Source organism: Leucoraja erinacea, chromosome 18 (genome assembly GCF_028641065.1).
Source record: "Leucoraja erinacea ecotype New England chromosome 18, Leri_hhj_1, whole genome shotgun sequence".
NCBI classification, from domain to species: Eukaryota; Metazoa; Chordata; class Chondrichthyes; order Rajiformes; family Rajidae; genus Leucoraja; species Leucoraja erinaceus.
Window position 1 is genome coordinate 23,846,874 of NC_073394.1, and position 18,634 is coordinate 23,865,507.

Here is an 18,634-nt window from a genome sequence, read left to right on the forward strand (position 1 = left end):
GCGGCTTTCCCGACTCCACACAGCGGCTTTCCCATCTCATCTACTCTATCCGTTGTTCAAGGTGTGGACTCTTACACAGGTGCCCCTGCATCCCTCTTCTCTCTCCATCCCTCCCCCACCCAAGTCGTACCAGCTTCAAAGTCGTCTTGGGTCTCATTGTTACTCGTTCTCACCTAACACACGACTAACAACGGCCTGTTTCCTTTATCATTTTTTTGCATATATTTTTAATTCATTTCTTCTATATCCCTCCACATCACAGTCTATCTCGCATTTCCCTTTCCCCTGACGTCAATCTGAAGAATGGCCTCGACCCGAAACGTCACCTATTCCTTTTCTACAGAGATGCTGTCTGACCCTCTGAGTTAGTCCAGCTTTTTGTGCCTATCCTTGGTTTAAACCAGCTTCTGCAGTTCCTTCCTACATTTGCATATGGATATTATGACCCTTGTCAATGTCAAATGAGACTTGATAACGTGAAAATGTGTTTTCAGTCAGTCTTGAAGTTTCTTGATCAGTTGAAGCTTGGGGAAAATTTGTCGTTATGTGAAATTTATTTTGGATTGATGAATTTATTTGGTTGGGGGGGGGGGGGGGTTTGGAGGGAATCTGCAGGCAATTATTTAAAAATCACATGGCCGTGATCACTTTTTAAAATTATCAATTTTTAAACTTGGAACATCTGCAACATGTAAAGAAGCAAAGTGATTTTTAGTAGATAGAACATGGAAAGAACTGAAATTTACATGTTGAAAATTTTCTTGTTTTATCGCTGAGCAGAAAAAATATTAATTTCTACTATAGAAACATAGAAAATAGGTGCAGGAGTAGGCTATTCGGCCCTTCGAGCCTGCACCGCCATTCAACATGATCATGGCTGATCATCCAACTCAGTATCCCGTACCTGCCTTCTCTCCATACCCCCTGATCCCCTTAGCCACAAGGGCCACATCTAACTCCCTCTTAAATATAGCCAATGAAATATAGGTAGACAAAAATGCTGGAGAAACTCAGCGGGTTTCTGCAGCATTTTTGTCTACCTGATTTTTTTCAACATCTGCAGTTCTTTCTTAAAAAATCTATTATAGAGGCCACATGCTAGGCAGACATTGTATTATGTATGCTGTGCAGAATATTTGAATATAATACTGGGATTCATTTGAATGGAACAAATTGGGGCATTCCAGATCATAGGTCATAAGTCATGTTCATAAGTGAATAGAGTAGAATTAGGCCATTCGTCCCATCAAGTCTACTCTGCCATTCAATCATGGCTGATCTATCTCTCCCTCCTAACCCCATTCTCCTGCCTACCCTTAACCGCTGACACCGTACTAATCAGGAATCTATCTATCTCTGCCTTAAATGCAGGTTTTTCCAATTAGACACCATCTTGAGATAACTGAAAATTCCGCACACTTATGTGTACTGTATGTGTTTAAATGATATGGAACATCTGTGTATGTGTCTGCAACAAAGTGTAGTGAATGCAGATTTCCCCATTATAAAGCTGCATTGTATCAGATGTTCTGTTACGGGAAAGTATATCACAATGATAAGGATAGTGAAATATGACTGTTAATACCTATCACTATGCTCCGCATGAGAATTGAATATATGAGGATCTTGGCTCATTGAGGTGATTTTGGAATTCCTGCAGGGAGTGAAACCATGATACTTTATTTTCCCTTTATGGAGAAAATGTGGAAAGGGGAGTTTTTTGGCTTAAATTGAAGTTGCATTCCACAATGAATATACATGCTCCTTAGTCAGCGACAATCTTGTATTGTCTACTTATTTCCAGATTGTACTTTTAGTTACTTTTAATTCATGGCTAACATTCTAATTCTAGTTCCATGTCCTATGATGATATTTTTTACTTTAGTGTTCTGTGGGTGACAATCTGTTTTACTGTGCATTATCAGTCATGCTGAATGTTGTGTTAGTGAGCGGATAAATGTCCACATATCAAACTTGTTCGATGCATTGGAGGCAGCTCATGTTATTCAACATTCAAGCTTATTGCTCCAGCCAATGCCTTATCTTAAATGTATTCTACTGAGCAAGTGTTCAGTAGGAAGGATTCACCTTTTCTATTTAAGGAGATCATTAACTGTAGGATAGTTGCTGCTTTAAATGGTTTCAACTACCAATAGAAGCTACAGGCATCCTTGGTGCAGCAATTCCGGTGTCAAGGGTTATGGGGAGAATGGGGTTAGGTGGGAGAGATGAATTTGCCATGATTGAATGGCGGTGTAGACTTGATGTGCCAAATGGCCTAATTCTGCTCCTATCACTTATGACCTTCTGAATTTCAAATGAGCAAATTGCACTGTTGCACATCGCAGAAATCTTTCCGTCTTGTGTTCTTTAAAGCTTAAGTTCCTGAAATGCAGTTCCTCAGTTCTGCAGTGCTAGTCATGGTGAATAGATTGACAGAGCAACTGGCACAGATCCATTCCCATGTTTAGTGTTACTTCTACCAAATGGATTTAGCACATCTGTCTGTATCAGTATATTTTTGGCCTAACAAAGAAGGAGGCCTTGCTGAATCAGATACTGGGCAATGACCTTGATTGTGTTAGCAAATGTCAATAGGCAAAGGTCAATAGACCATAATAATCTTAGCTTATCCAAACTGAAGAATACTATGGGATGTGTCACAGAAGACTCGGAATGAGGAGGAAGCATAAATACTGGATGTATTTAAACTAAATTTGGTCTGCATGCAATATATCATTGGGTTGATGCCAAAATATCAGAATATTTCAGATTTTGTTAAGAAAAGGGCAGCCAAATTACAAGCCATCCAGTTTTCAAGCCATCCTCTGTGATGGAGGAAACTTTTAAAAACAATAATCTGTGACAAACAATAATGTTGATTTGGATGAGTAGTGGTTAATGGAAGCCAATACTGAATTTTTAAAAAGCAAATTGAATTTGACATTTTTTGACATAGTGGAATTAATAAGGGCGGTGCAGAACACATGGTGAAGATATTGATTTATTATTATTGTCACACGTACAGAGACACTGAAAAACTGTTTGGATGCTAGGCAGTCAAATCATACAATTCATGAATACAATCAAGCCATTCACAAGTAAAACATGAAGTTTAAAGAATAAATACCAGAGTGCTGATAAAACAAAGTGCAGTAACTGCAATGAGGTAGATTGGGAGAGTGAGAGTTTGAGAACTGCTAAGTATTCTAATGACAATGGTGAAAAAGTTGTTCCAGAATTTGGTGGTACAGGTGCACAACCTTTTATCCGGTGTTCCGGAAACCGAAAAAACTCCGAAAACCGGCCATTTTTTCCAGGATGTCGTCTGCACACCAAAGCTCGCGTTTGGCGCCAAACTTGACCCGAAACGACCCACGGTCAACCCAGGTCTGTACTACTGTAGCAGCTGCCTCCTCCCCGGAGACCGGGGAGACACTTAAACATCTGTAAATCATTGCTTAAATGTTAGTCAGTTAGTTTGGAGGGCTTTTATGTGAAGGGGGGGTTGAAGGGGTAAACTTTAATTCTTAGTCCCCTACCTGGTCGGAGAGACGGGGAGCGGTCAATGCCTTACCGGGTCGCCGTGCAGTAAGCTCCGCAGCGCTGTGGCCGCCAACTCCCAGCTGGGGCTGTGGGCGGCGCCGGTTGTAGCTCCGACCCCGGCAACTCTACCCCTGGCTGCGAGGCGCTCCAAATCCACCGCCGCCCGCGGCCGGACGCCCGCAGCCCCAGCTCCGCAAATGTTGGGAGTCGGCGGCGTCGCAGCGCTGGGATACCAGCGGGAAGCGGGCAATGCCTTACCGGGTAGCTGTGCGGTAAGCTCCAGGGCGCTGAGGCCGCCTTCTCCCAACATTCGCGGAGCTGGGGCTGCGGGCGTCCGACCGCGGGCGGCGCTGGATTTGGTGCGCCTCGCAGCCAGGGGTAGAGTTGCCGGGGTCGGAGCTCCAACGGGCGCCGCCCGCGGCTGGACGGAGCCTCCAGCTCCGCGATGTTGGGAGTCGCCGACCAGGTAGGGGACTAAGAATTAAAGTTTCCCCCTTCACCCACCCCACCACCACCACATAAAATCCCTCCAAACTAACTGACTAACATTTATGCAATGATTTACAATGATTCCCCGGTCTCCGGGGAGGAGGCAGCCGCTCCAGACTTTTCAAGCCGCCCGCGCTACCTACCTAATCTACGCTCAAAATCTTCCATTTGGAAATCCGAAAATGTCCGAAATCCGACAAGTGTCTGGTCCCAAGGCTTTCGGATAAAAGGTTGTGCACCTGTACATCATTTCAAGCTTTTGTATCTTCTGCCCAATGGGAATGGGGAAAAATTGCCGTTGATTACTTTCCCGAGGCAGCATGAAGTGTAGATAAACAATAGGAGTAGGCCATTCGTCCCTTCGAGCCAGCACCGCCATTCAATGTGATCATGGCAGATCAGCCCCAATCTGTACCTCGTTCTTGCCTTCTTCCCATATCCCCTGACTCCGCTAAGAGCCCTATCTAACTCTCTCTTGAAAGTATCCAGAGAACCGGCCTCCACCGCTCTCTGAGGCAGAGAATTCCACAGACTCGCAACTCTCTGTGTGAAAAAGTGAATCCTCATCTCCGTTCTAAATGGCTTACCCCTTATTCTCAAACTGTGGCCCCTGGTTCTGGACTCCCCCAACATCAGGAACATGTTTCGTGCCTCAAGTGTGTCCAAGCCCTTTATAATCTTATGTTTCAATACGATCTCCTCTCATCCTTCTAAATTCCAGAGTATATAATAATAATCTTAATAATAATAATCTTATTTATATAGCACATTTTTAGTCAACTTGCATTGACCCCAAAGTGCTTCACATAATTACATTACATTTACACACAGGCAAAGGTGGGTGAAGTGTCTTGCCCCAAGGACACAACGACAGTATGCACTCCAAGCGGGATTCAAACCGGCTACCTTCCGGTCGCCAGCCGAACACTTAGCCCATTGTGCCATCTGTCGTCCCATATAAGCCCAGCCGCTCCATTCTCTCAACATACGACAGTCCCGCCATCCCAGGAATTAACCTTGTAAACCTACGCTGCTCTCCCTCAATAGCAAGAATGTTTTTCCTCAAATTAGGGGACTAAAACTGCACACAATACGCCAGGTGTGGTATCACTAGGGCCCTGTACAACTGCAGAAGGACCTCTTTGCTCCTATACTCAACTCCTCGTGTTATGAAGGCCAACATGCCATTCGCTTTCTTCACTGCCTGCTGTACCTGCATGCTTACTTCCATTGACTGATGAACAAGGACCCCCCCAGATCCCGTTGTATTTCCCCTTTTCCCAACTTGACACCATTTAGATAATAATCTGCCTTCCTGTTTTTGCCTTTACCACCTCAGGCAATTGAGGAAATTCAGAGTGTCTCTGAGGATCCTCCAGTGCTTCTACTCAGTGGCTGTGGAAAGCATCTTGTCCGGAAATATCACGATTTGGTTTGGGAACTGCTCTGCCCAGGACAAGAAGGCTCGGCAGAGAGTAGTGCGTTCGGCCGAACGCACTATGGGAACTTCACTCCCCCGTTTGCAGGAACCATACATCAGAAGGTGCAACTCCAGCGCCAATAAGATCATGGGAGACCCCTTCCACCCCTGCAACGGACTGTTCCAGCTGCTACGGTCAGGCAAACACCTCCGTTGCAATGCTGTGAGGACGGAGAGGTTGAGAAGTAATTTTTTCCCCAGAGGCCATTAGGACTGTAAACTCCTACCTCACCAGGGACTAACTTTACTGTACCATTCTACTGTTTTCTTTTTTATTTGCTGTTTTTTTTTCCTTCCACAATATGTAATATGTAACAGAATATGTGATTCTATTTGTAGTTTGTTTGTTTTTTGCACAAAGTCCACGAGCATTGGCACTTTTCATTTCACTGCACATCTCGTATGTGTATGTGACGAATAAACTTGACTTGACTAGTCACTGTTTGCTATTGTAAAAGCGACCTGTTAATCTCTACTCTTTGTTTCCTGTCTGCCAACCAATTTTCTATCCATGTCAGCACTCTACCCCCAATGCCATGTGCTCTTAATTTTTCCCACTAATCTTCTATGTGGGACCTTATCAAATCAGATGCAAGAAAATGCAGATGCTGGAATATCAAGCAAAACACCATTGCATGGGTGCTAGGGAAGGTTTAAACTAGAATGTCAGAAGGATGGGAACCAGAGCAGCACGTTAGCAAATGGAAGGGCTGATGAGAAAGTAGAGGTTATGACAATTAAGCCTCAAAGGAAGGGCAGGCAGGGAGAGGTTCATGATTATGGAGATAAAGAAGGGCTAAATTGTGTTTATTTCAATGCAAGAAGTATTGTGGAAAAGGCTGATCAACTTGGAGCTTGTTTCAATGTTTTGAATTATGATGTAGTGGCAATTACGGAAACTTGTAGCTCAATGTGGCTGAGTTTCGATGTTTCAGACGAGATGGATGGGGTTAAAAGAGATGGAGTTGCTTTTATAATCAGGGAGAATGTCACTCAGAGTGGATATTCTGGAGGGTATGTCTACCGAGTAATTATGGGTTAAGCTTGAAAAAAGAAAGGAGCAATTACTCCAATGGGATTATAGCAGCCAACAGCCAGTGGGAGATAGAGGATATGTGGACAGATTACAGAAGGATGCAAGAACCACACGGTTGTTGCCCTGGGTGACGATAACTTCCCCAATATTGACTGGGACATACTCAGGGCAAGAGGATTAGAAATGACAAAATTTGTAAGTTGTATCCAGGAAGGTTTCCTTAAATAGTATGTGGACCGTCCGACTCGAGATCCATACCGTACCTTGTATTGTGTAATGAACTTGGCCAGGTGACTGGAGTTCAATGAAAGAGCAGTTTTGAGATAGTGATCATAACTCTATAAACGTGAAGGTTGTTTGAATGGGGAAGGTCTGGATGTTGGACAGAGGTACTTAATTGAAGCAAAGGAGATTATATTGGTATTAGGCAGTAGCTAAGGAGGGTACATTGGGAGCAGTTTTTATTGGGCAAGTTCACAGATGACAAGGGAGTCGTTTAAAGGCCAGTTAATCAAAGTGAAGAATCAGCATTTTTCCATTAGGAGGAGGGAAAAGGACATCAAAGTAAGGGAACCATGGATGACCATGGATGTTGTAAACTTGTTCATGAAGAAAAATGAGGCGTATGTGAGGTTTAAGAAGATGGTGTCACGCAGCTTATGAGGAAAACAATGTGAGTGGGAAGGAACTCAAGCAGGCAATAGAAGGACCAATAGTAGTGGGGGCCTGGAACGCATTGCCAGGGGTGGTGGTGGAGGCAGATACGAAAATGGATAAGTGGCTTTTGGATAGGTATGTGGAAGTGCAGGGAATAAAGAGGTATGAATCATGTACAGACAGATGAGATCAGCTTAACTTGGCATCATGTTCAGCACAAACATTGTGGGCTGTAGGGTCCATTCCTGTGCTGTACAGTTCTATGTTCTAACACAGTACTGGAGGAACTCAACTGGCCAGGCAGATCTGTGGAGTGAATGGATTCCATTCCTGACTAGTACTTTGTGTTTTGCAGCATGAAGCATAGGTGTTAGTTAATGAGGGGGAATGGACTGTTTTATGTGATGGACCGGGCTAAATCCCCAACTCTCTGCAATTTCTTGCAGTCATGGGCAGGGTTGTTGCTAATCCTGGCAGTATGTTTTCTGTCGTGCATCTGTAGACATTAGTAATCGTGTTGGATACATGCAAAATTTCCTTTATCTTCTGAGGAAGTAGAGGAGATGATGTGCTTTCCTGGCCATAGCTTCATTGTGGTTTGTCCAGTTTAGATGATGACATTCTCGCCATGGAACTTGACGACCTTGACCATCTCCACTTCAGCACCATTGAAGCTGACTGGGGAGCACCACCTCCTTTCCTGAAGTCAATAGCTAGCTCCTTTGTCTTGCTGACATTGGGGAAAAAGATTGTCTTGATAGTATTTATCTATGCTCTATACTTCCTACCTGTACTCCATTTCATCATTGTCTAAGATCCAGCCCACTATGGTAGTATTATCTGTAAACTGGAGTTAGAGCAGAATTTGGCCGCATAGTCATCGGGTGTATAGAGAGTATTGTAAGGGACTATGAAAGCATCCTTGCAAGGCACTGGTAAGATGTTTTCTGCCTATGTTCTCTGATAGTAATCTATGGGTCAGGAAGTCAAAGATCCACTTGCAAAGTATGGTGCTGACTCCTAGATCCAGGAGCTTGAGATAAGTTTGGTTGGGATATGCTTTTGAAGGTGGAGCTACAGTCAATCAATAAGAGTTTGACCGAGGTGTCCTCTTTATCCAGATGTTCCAGCGATGTGGGTAAGGCCAGGGAGATGGCATCGGCAATGGACCTGTTGCAACAGTAGGCGAACTGCAGTGGATCAATGCTCTATGGGAGCCTGAGGTTCATGTGTGCCATGACCAGCGTCCCGAAGCACTTCATGATGGTAGATGTCAGCCACAGAATGGTAGTTATTAAGGCATGCTACCCTGCTTTTCTTTGCCACCAGGATGTTGTCTAATTAAAGCACACATGACCTCCGAATGGAGCAGCAAGAGGCTAAAGAAGGTCTGCACAAGTCTTGAGGACGTGGCTGGGGAATCCATCCAAGTCTGTTTCCTACGGGTTCAGCCTCAGGAAGGCCAATTTGTCATCTGTGAGAGTGACTTGGTACAGACTGTCGGGGTGGGTGAAGTTATGTGACTGACCTGTACAAAGCAAACATAACATTTATTGAGCTCGTCAAGGGACATGTTGTTGCCAGCAATACTAATTTACTCTATTACTAGGTATACCATGCAAGCCTTGCCACAATAAATGGGTATCCGTGTAATTATCCTGGGAATCTTGCTCGGACCGGAATAATTTCTTGGCATCCTGGATGGTTTTGCGGGGTTTATAATTAGATTTATTGTACTGTCCGGGATAGTTTGGTCAGAACGCTGAACAAGCATTTCACCTGGAAATAGACCTCGGGGTACATCTATAGTTTCCGGTTGGAGAACATTTTGTATTGTCGTCTTATGCATTCATTCCTCTACACGCTTGCTGATTAAATCTCTGACGACTGTGGTACACCTTGGATTGGTTCTTGAATTTGTACCAGTCCACTGATTCAAAGGAGTTGACAAGGAAGTCATCTGTTTTCTTGGAACAGTACTGTATGGCTTTCTGTACTGTATCCTCCTGGTTCAGTCAGGTAGTTAGATTTTCCAAAATGTGGTTGGGGGATGGAGCAGTAAAATAATAAAATTAGCTGAATGTTGGAAAGCAACATTGTGGTGGGCATTCCTTGGTTTGATTGGAGGAAGAGAGACGGTTGTATTGACTAAATGTTGGTGCTGAGATCATTGCTTATGTTGAGTGCGTGAACATGGCTACGCAGGGGACAAAATCAAAATTTGCTGATGATTTGGGAAGATTGTGATAAGTCTTCAGATAGTCACTGGTATACAGGTTGAACTGGTATACACGTGGAAATTTTAAACATGTGAAGTGATGAACTTTAAAGAACAAGCCAAATCAAGGTGCAATCCTAAAGTGAGCGCATCACTTTTTAAAGGTGACTAGACCAATGGCAGACCCGTTGGGTCTGCTCGCCCAACGCAGCCGTTCCCTACCCGTAGCCGTTCCCTACCCGCAGCCCCCACGTGGCCTTCGAACTGAAACCGTTCTTGAAAGGCCGAATTAAATGGCGTCTCTTGAGGTTGAAATGCGGGCGCCAGCAGCCGTTATGGTCGCTGACCAGCAGGAGGCGACAAAATGAGTGAGTGTGGGGGGGGGGAGAGAGAAGGATTTGATTAAAAACGTGTACTTAAAGGCGACGAAATGTAATGAGGAGCGGATACTTAGAAAGAAAAGCGAAATCTCCACCGAAATGGAAAAGACCTGGGAGATTGAGCTTCTGGATTCGGCGTGGCAGTGAATCAAAGGAAGAAAGTAAAAGGATCCATTCCGATTGGACATCTGCGAGCATCAGCCATTCCGATTGGACATCTGCGAGTATTGGGCACGAATCAAAAGGCAGAAAGGCAGCCAGACGTCAGGCACAGAGTTTTATAGATATATAGATAGATGGGACAGGAATCGAAAGCAGTTTATAAAAAAAAAACACTCAACCCTGGTCACAGAAGTTCAAAAGTAAGATGCCAGATCAGCCACAACTGAATGTTGTGTCCATTTCACTGCACTTTAGAAAAGATATATAAGGTTTTAAAAGAAAGAAAAAAAATTACTGGTATATTCCAGAGTTAAGAAATTTTCATCTTTTTGTCGGTGGAAGATTGCGTCATACAGCACTGTCGAGGAAATTGAGTTGGAGGAAAATTAAAGGAAAAACAGAGACTGAGTTTCGCATCAAGAGGCTTTATTGCATGATATTATGAGACATGGCAGCAGTTAATTGATCAGTTAACCAATTCTCTGTCTTTGCAGCAGAATTAGCTGACAGTTATACAGTGCAGTGAACAACTTTTTTTGTTATACAATTATACGAAAATATACTTCGTCCTTGGCTATGTTTTCCTGTTATTACTATCTACTGCATGGGTATTAATTGTTTCATTAGTCATAGTATGCTTTTTGTTTATGTTAATCTTATTCAACAACGGATGGTTAATACAAGTCAAATATAATACAAAGGCATCTTGACATTATTCTATCTCATCTTTAATGCAGACCGCACCACTGCCCCCTCCCCGAGCCGATCATAAGCCGGCATTGTCTGCAACGTTTCTGTACTACTAGCGGCAGGGTGGTCTACCCAACTATTGTTGTGGTTTGTTCACCAACGCTACGCATTCCCAGACAATAAACACATTTTGGAAATAACGTGTCTGAAATCTTTTTTGCCCTGCAGCTGGTCAACAAGAGATGCAATTGCCATCTCTGCACACCCTTCCGTTACCTTATTTAATTCCAACCATAATCAAGTATCCGGAGATTTTAATTTTTCTTCTACAAGCACACACATGGCCTCAGACCAACTTGTCCAAGCCTGGTTTTATAACTGAGCTATTCCCATTTGGCACATATTCCACTAATCACGTACCTGTCTAAATGTCTTTACACATCGACATTGTACCCGCCTGTACAATTTCCTCAATTTAAAAACAACACCCTCTGTGAAGAAACTGCTGCCCGGATCTCTTTTATATCTCCCCCTCGCGCTTTAAACCTACACTCAAGTTCTGGACTCCTGTACCTTGGGGAGGGGGGCTGTGACCATTTACATTATCTGTGCTTCAGAAGATTTTGTATACTTCTATAAGATCTCCCCTCGACCTATTACGATCCAGAAAAAAATACCTGCCTATCATTATAACACAATCCCTGGTAACATCCTGGTGAATGTTTTTTGCACTGTCTTCAGCTTTATGGCTTCCTTTCTATACTGGTTATTATTCAATTGAGATAATCTATGCAAGTGTTAATGTTTAGATTGAACATGCAACCTTAATGTTATATAAAAAACATTATTTTGCCAGATAAATGCACTGAACCATAAGGGGGGTGTATATATTTAATTTAAAGTAACGAGTGTTGTACTGTTTTGAGATGGAAAAATAATGTGTTGAAAATAGTTTCTAATATTTAATCTCCCACTGGCTGAATTTCTGACAGGTGGTGCTTTTGGCTGGTCCCGGTTTGGTCCTGAGTGGTGCAATGATTGCTCTTTTGGCTGTTAAGGTTTACACATTCAACTGGGATTGGTACGTTGGCATGATGTTTGGGTCAATTCTTGCCTGCACTGACCCCATTACAGCCGTCGGTCTGCTTAGGAGTCTAGGTATGATAAGAATTTTTAACATCCCTTTTGGATCTATTTGAATTGAGAACTACTTGCTACCTTTTAAAATTTTGTTTTTGGTAAAATTGTTGGATTGCAATCTACTGCCAGATTTTATTATCCCATTGCAACAACACAATGCTGCAGAATGCAGGGTCTTTACATTTAGATTTACATAAGAGGGCCTTTCCTTAGGGTCCAGTGATTATAGAATCATACAGTACAAAAGAATGTGATTACCTTGTAGCTGTGATAGCTCTTTGAAAGACCAATCAAAGTAGTCCCAGTTTCCTGCTCTTTCCACAATCCTTCGCAAGGTCTATAAATTAATTTATTGTGGCAGGAGTTTTTGTTTTTGCAGGAATATGATTGGGGAGAAATTGAACAGCACTACAAAATGTGCTCTAGTCCTCCAATATGTATTTAGCTATAGCCTGCTAAAGCTAGAGGGGTTCTTGCTGGAAGTTTGAGTGTGGTCTTCAATATCATGATTGTAACAGTCACCTGGGCCTTATCATAAATTTGTGTTCTCCACTTACTGGAATGACTAACAAACTGGAGCTAGTGAACTATAATTAAACCCAAGCTGTCTTGAAGTGGGGTGGGGGTGTGGTAGTAGGGCATAAATTATTTGGAACAACTGTGCCATCACCTTCTCAAAAGTGTTCAGAGTTTGGAAGGAAGTGGGTCACTCTTATTCTCAACCCACAGGAAGCAATATGAATGTGGCATGAAACGGACAAAACAATTAAGCAGTAATGGATGGATATCGCAGAGGTAAACAGTGATAGGAGCAAAACTACAGAGACTTGGACTTAGTCCAGGGTCATTAGACTTCTTCCCACACATGGTCAAGATCAGCGAAGAAGACTATACCTCCCTTTTCACTCCTACTGGTATTCCTCTCCCATCCTTAAAGCCACACGAGGGGTGTAGAAATAACATTTGAATGGCTCGCCCTTCTCTTACATTTGACACAACTACAATATAAATGCCAGTATTTCAGCTTCTGTGCACTGCCAGTTATTCATCTGGCAAGTACATAAATCAAACCATCTTTCGCATATAATTGGAGGCAATAGCATAGGGATGAGGTTAGTGTACCTATGCTGGTTTACTATCATGGAAGTAAAAACCTCCGTTATTGTCCTATTATGGCAGAGCTTTAGTCACAGGATATGGTGAGAGCATGGAAGATAAAAGCATACTATTAAAATACTCGCTTAAGCTTACATCGGCCATTTGCAGTGAGCTAGGTCAGAGTGGGAGTAGGTAGGAGAATTAAACGAGCAAGGAACTGGAAGATCAGAATCATCCTGGTGGACTGAATGCAGATACTCTAAAAAGCAGTTACCTAATCTGTGTTTGATGGAATATGGAGACGACCATATTGTCAATGCCAATTTCAACGTACTAGATTGGAAGAGGTCTTAGTGAATTGTTGGTTCATTGAAAAGTTTGTTTGAGTCATTGGATGGTAGAAAGGGAAGAGGTGATGGGGATATACTGACTACACCAGCATGGCCATATTCATGCACCCACTCAGCATTCATCCAGCCTGAAAAGGTACACTTTAAGTAGGAATGAAACACTATCTATATAATATTAAAACTGTGTGTGTGTTTCTGCCTGTCTTGTGGTTGCCAGCCTATGGGTGCCAGCCTTTGATTCGTTGCTATGCCAACGCCAGACCCACAAACGCCCAGATTTTTTCCATTTCAGTAGAGATTTCACTTATCATTCCAAGTATACACTCATCATTAAATTTTGTCGTGTTTATGTACACATTTTAAATAAAATCCTTCCCCCCCCCCCCCCCCCCCCACCTCACTCATTTTGTCACCTCCTGCTGGCCAGCGACCATAACGGCTGCTGGCGTCTGTCTCTCGCCTCAAAGACGCCATTTAAAAACAGCCGCACTGCTGAGTGCTGGAATCTTCAGTTGGAGGACCACGTCTCCCAACGGGTCTGCACTTGGTCTAGTTAGTACCTAAAGTTGGAGGGATTCATTGAAAAGAACGGCTACGGAGACCAATTTATCTACTATATTATCTATATACTATTAAAAGTCTCGGCTTGTTTGTCTGTCTGTGTGTCTGTCTGTGAGATCAAGGAATTACGCCAAAACGGTACACAGTAGCGCAAACATTTTTGCAGAATCTTACTCAGCTTTTTCCCGTGGTCGTTAGTATCAAGTTTCTTCATATTTATGTTATATTTCACGTTATTGATATTTAAAAAAAAAAGCCAACTTTGAAAATAATAACTGCCTGTGAGTGGGAGACTTTTCTAGCAGCTTCCAGTGATGATGTCACAATGCCATCTCACAGTCTAGTAATCACAATGGGATCATTTACATAAGCTGCAGAGTCATTGTTGGTAACGGTAACGGCAGCTCTGACTGGGTCGTGCACGCAGGAGGGGAGGCGGGGAGGAGTGGAGGAGTGTGTGAAAGAGAGAGCTCCGACAAGCTGAAGAGTCATTTACACGCGTTACCAACGGTAACGGTAGCTCCGAGTGGGCCGCGCACGCTGGGGGGAGAGTTTGTGAGAGAGAGAGAGAGAGAGATCCGACAAGCTGAAGAGTCATTTCACGTTGGCAACGGTAATGGCAGCTCCGACTGGGCCGTGCACGGGGGGGGGGGGGGGGGGAGGGGGGGGGGGGAGAAGGGGGGGGGGGGTGGGGGGGGGGGGGAGGGGGGGGTGGGGGGGAGTGGTGGAATATGGCGTGGGGGTAGCGGGTGGCGTTGGGGGAACGGGTGAGTGGTGGAATATTGCGTTGAGAGAGACTGTCAGAGAGGGGGGGGGGGGGGGGGGGGTGGTTAGTGTGCGGGGGCTAGTGTGAGGGTGGGGGCTTAGTGTGTGTGTGTGTGGGGGGGGGGGGCCATGTCTCGACGGGAACCCGTCAGCCCTGCCTGCTCAGTGGGGCGCAATGGGTGTGTGGTGGAATATTGCGTTTGGGGACCAGCTCTCCCATGTGACACTGCGCCCCCTCCCCCCGCGTTGGGGGACGGTGCCCAACGAGTCCACTTGGTCCAGTAAAATATTAAACCTTTTTTTTAAAAACCGGAGCCTCAAGTAAAATACAATAGAGTCTGAAAATCCAGAATAAAGTCAGAAAATGCTGGAAGTGTGCTGGGCAGGCAGCATCTATGGTGAGAGAAATAATACTTCAGGGTTCTGATGTTAACGGGAAATGTTGGCTCCTTTTCTCTAACCACTAGTGTTAGCTCTGATGAGTATGCAGAACATTTCTGTTTGCAATACTTAATTAAAATATTGGACCGCCCTTTGTGTGAATAAAATACATGCTAATAAATTGAAAAATAAATGACAATGGATTTAACAGCTCATTGTCTGATCGGATGAGAGGTTAATAAAACAACATTATGTCTAAACCTACACTTCAACTCTTGTAGTCTTTTAGGTTATAGGATAGTGTGTTTATTCAATACCTTTAGTGTTTCTCCTTTTGCCACCCTCACAGACAGTGAATTCTAGTCCTTGTGAAATGTAATTCAAGGACAAGGCAGAAATCCATTCCTTGTCACTGAAAACAAATCCAGAATGAAACGCAAATTTATCAAAAAGCTCGCCTATTTGGGTATATTAAGTAACAAAAGCCGTACAAGTTGTAACAGGACTTTGAAAATGGCGCCAAAACCTGGTGACTTGCAAATGACTGTGAGCTGTTTCTATACATTCTGTACTTAACCGTGGATTCAAGAGTGTTTTATTGTCATATGTCCCAGATAGAACAATGAAATTCTTACTTGCTGCAGCACAACAGAATGTATAATCATAATAAATAATATAGCAAACACTCAGGAGAAAAAAAGAACAGTCAATAACAGTGCAATAATAATAATAATAGTCTATTGTAGTTCATAGCTTATGAGGTTGTAGTGTTTAATAGCTATAGGGAAGAAGCTGTTCCTGAACCTGGACGTTACAGTTCTCAGGCTCCTGTACCTTCTTCCCGATGGCAGTGGGGAGATGAGTGTGTGGCCAGGATGGTGTGGATCTTTGATGGTTGCCTTTTTGAGGCAGTGACTATGATAGATCCCTTCGATGGTGGGGAGGTCAGAGCCAGTGATGGCCTGGGCAGTGTTTACAACTTTTTGCAGTCTTTCCTGCTCCTGGACGTTCAAGTTGCCGAACCAGGCTACGATGCAACCAGTCAGTATACTCTCTACTGTGCACCAGTTGAAGTTCGAGAGAGTCCTCCTTGACATACCGACTCTCAGGAATTAGAAGCTCTGATGTGCTTTCTTTATGATTGCGTCAGTGTGCTGAGTCCAGGAAAGTTGGTCGGAAATATGCATGCCAAGGAATTTGAAGTTTTTGACTCTCCTCCACCATCGTCCAATTCATGTAAATAGGATTGTGGTTCCTCAACCTTCCTCTTCCAAGGTCCACAATCAGTTCTTTGGTTTTGCTGATATTGAGAGCCAGGTTGCGTATGGTCAGTCGGTTGAACTCTCACTTCTATACTCTGACTCATCACCATCTGTAATTTGTCCCACAACGGTGGTGTCGTCAGCAAACTTGAAAATGGTGTTCACACTATGTTCGGCTACACAGTCATGAGTATAGAGTAAGTAGAGCAGGGGGCTGAGCACGCAGCCTTGACGTGCTCCCGTACTGATTATCATTGAGGATGAAGTGTTTCTGCCAATTCGAACAGACTGTGGTCTGTGGATGAGCAAGTAAAGGATCCAATTACAGAGGGATGTGCAGTGACCCAGTTCCATGAGTTTCACAACCAGTTTTTTTTTTTTTTAAATCAAAAAATGTATTCAATTATTAAAAAATAATATTTACACTACAATAAAACAAGCCAGAACCCACCACCATAATACAATACAAACATATATCCATAATAAACTACTATACAACTATGTTACAATCCTTATTGAGGATACATTCAACACCCTGCGGAGCCCAGCAGTCCCGGAACTCCCTCAGGGTGCCCCTAGACAGGGCGTATTCCCTTTCTAACCCCACCTGGGCACGGACGTAACCCCGGAAAAGGGGCAGGCAGCCGGCTAGGGTAGAGCCCTTCACCGTCTGGCACCGTGACTCGCGGATGGCCAGCTTGGCCAGGCCCAGGAGCAACCCAACCAGGACATCTTCAGCCCTACCCTCTCCCCTAAGCACAGGGTGTCTAAAGATGAGGACGGTGGGTGAAAAATGCAGCCAGAAGGCAAGGAGCAGCCCCTTTAGGTATTCAAACAGTGGCTGCAGCCTCACGCACTCCATGTACATGTGGTATACAGACTCTTCCAGCCTGCAAAAGTGCAGGCGGCTGGCGAGTCTGTGAACCGCGAGAGAAATAGGTTGCAGGGAACACCGCGGTGCAATACCCTCCACCCCAGGTCCTCAATGTAATGGGGGAGAATCCCTGTGTAGAGGGACCCCCACCGGGGGCCCCCCTCGCGCCCGGAAGGCAACACCGACCGCATCACAACCAGCTTTGCAGGGATGATGGTATTGAACACCGAGCTGTAGTATATAAACAACAGCCTGACATAAGTTTTTATTGTCCAAGTGGTCCAGTGCGGAGTGGAGAGCCAGTGAAATTGCATCCTCTGTGGACCTATTGTGACGGTAGGCGAACTGTAGTGGGTCGAGGTTCTTATTGAGGTAGTAGTTGATATGCTCCATAATCAATCTCTCAAAGAACTTCATCACCACGGACGTTAGTGCCACTGGTTGATATTCATTGAGGCACGTCACCCTACTCTTCTTGGGGACCGGTATTATCGATGCCCTCTTAAAGCAGGAGGAAACCTTATATACTTATGTCTGGCAATAATCTTACTGATCAGTATGCAAAATAAAAATCACTGTACCTTGGTACACATGATAATAAAGAACAATTGAATCATTGATCCTATTTGTAGCAAAAATCCTGTATTTTTGTGCAGTGAGAGAGTAATGAGATGGTGGACTCTGAGAGGAGATGCAGTTTACACCACATAGTATATGTACTGAGGAGAGGGGGAATAATGTATTAAAAACCCATATGAATTACTCCTTGATTGTTGTCAATTTCCATAGCTATGAATATCATCCATAATGGCTGATACATATCTTTCGTAGAGGTGAGTGCAATGTCAACTCAGCCTCTTCAAGTATTAGTCTCTTTTTTTTCAAAATTGTGCTTGATTGGGTTAACATATGATATGCGTTTGATGGCACTGGGCTTGTACTCACTGGAGTACAGAAGGATGAGGGGAGACCTCATTGAAACTTATCGAACGGTGAAAGGCCTGAATAGAGTGGATGTGAAGATTGTTCCACCATGGGAGAGTCTAGCCTCAGATTAAAAGGACGTACAGGCTTAGCCTCAGAATAAAAGGATGTACGTTTTGGAAGGAGATGAGGAGGAATTTATTTAGTCAGAGGGCAGTGAATCTGTGGAATTGATTGCCACAGAAGACCGCGATTTTTACGGCAGAGATTGATAGATTCTTGATTAGTTTGGATTATAGGGGTTATGGGGAGAATGGAGTTGAGAGGGAAAGATAGATCAGCCACGATTGAAAGGCGGGGTAGACCTGATGGACCGAATTACCTCTTTCTGCTCCTATCATTTATGAACATTATGAGCCTGAAAGAAGGGAAACGTTGGAGACAGTTGAAGATTTAGAGAAGTTGTTAATGTTGATATTAAAGTCTAGAGTATAGTCTATAAAATGTGAGGAATAGGCAAGTGTTGTGTTAAATGCGCAAATAAGAAAGAATAATGTGAATTGTGGGAGGAGAATATTATGAGCAGCAAGGTCATAAGTGTGCAGGGAGTAAAGAAAAGTT

At 43.8% G+C, this 18,634-nt stretch overlaps 1 protein-coding gene across 10 annotated transcripts in view; it reads left to right on the forward strand.

The window, feature by feature from the left end:
- The window catches only part of LOC129705798 (sodium/hydrogen exchanger 10-like), a 147,689-nt gene that overhangs the window by 14,675 nt on the left and 114,380 nt on the right, over positions 1 to 18,634 (forward strand). For 8 of the 10 annotated variants that reach the window (XM_055649609.1, XM_055649611.1, XM_055649610.1 and 5 more), the window contains one exon: positions 11,651 to 11,816. The exons of the other annotated variants lie outside the window; for them this stretch is intronic. In XM_055649609.1, the coding sequence (XP_055505584.1) occupies positions 11,651 to 11,816 (166 nt within the window). The remainder of the gene's footprint in view (positions 1 to 11,650; positions 11,817 to 18,634) is intronic. 10 annotated transcript variants of the gene reach the window in all.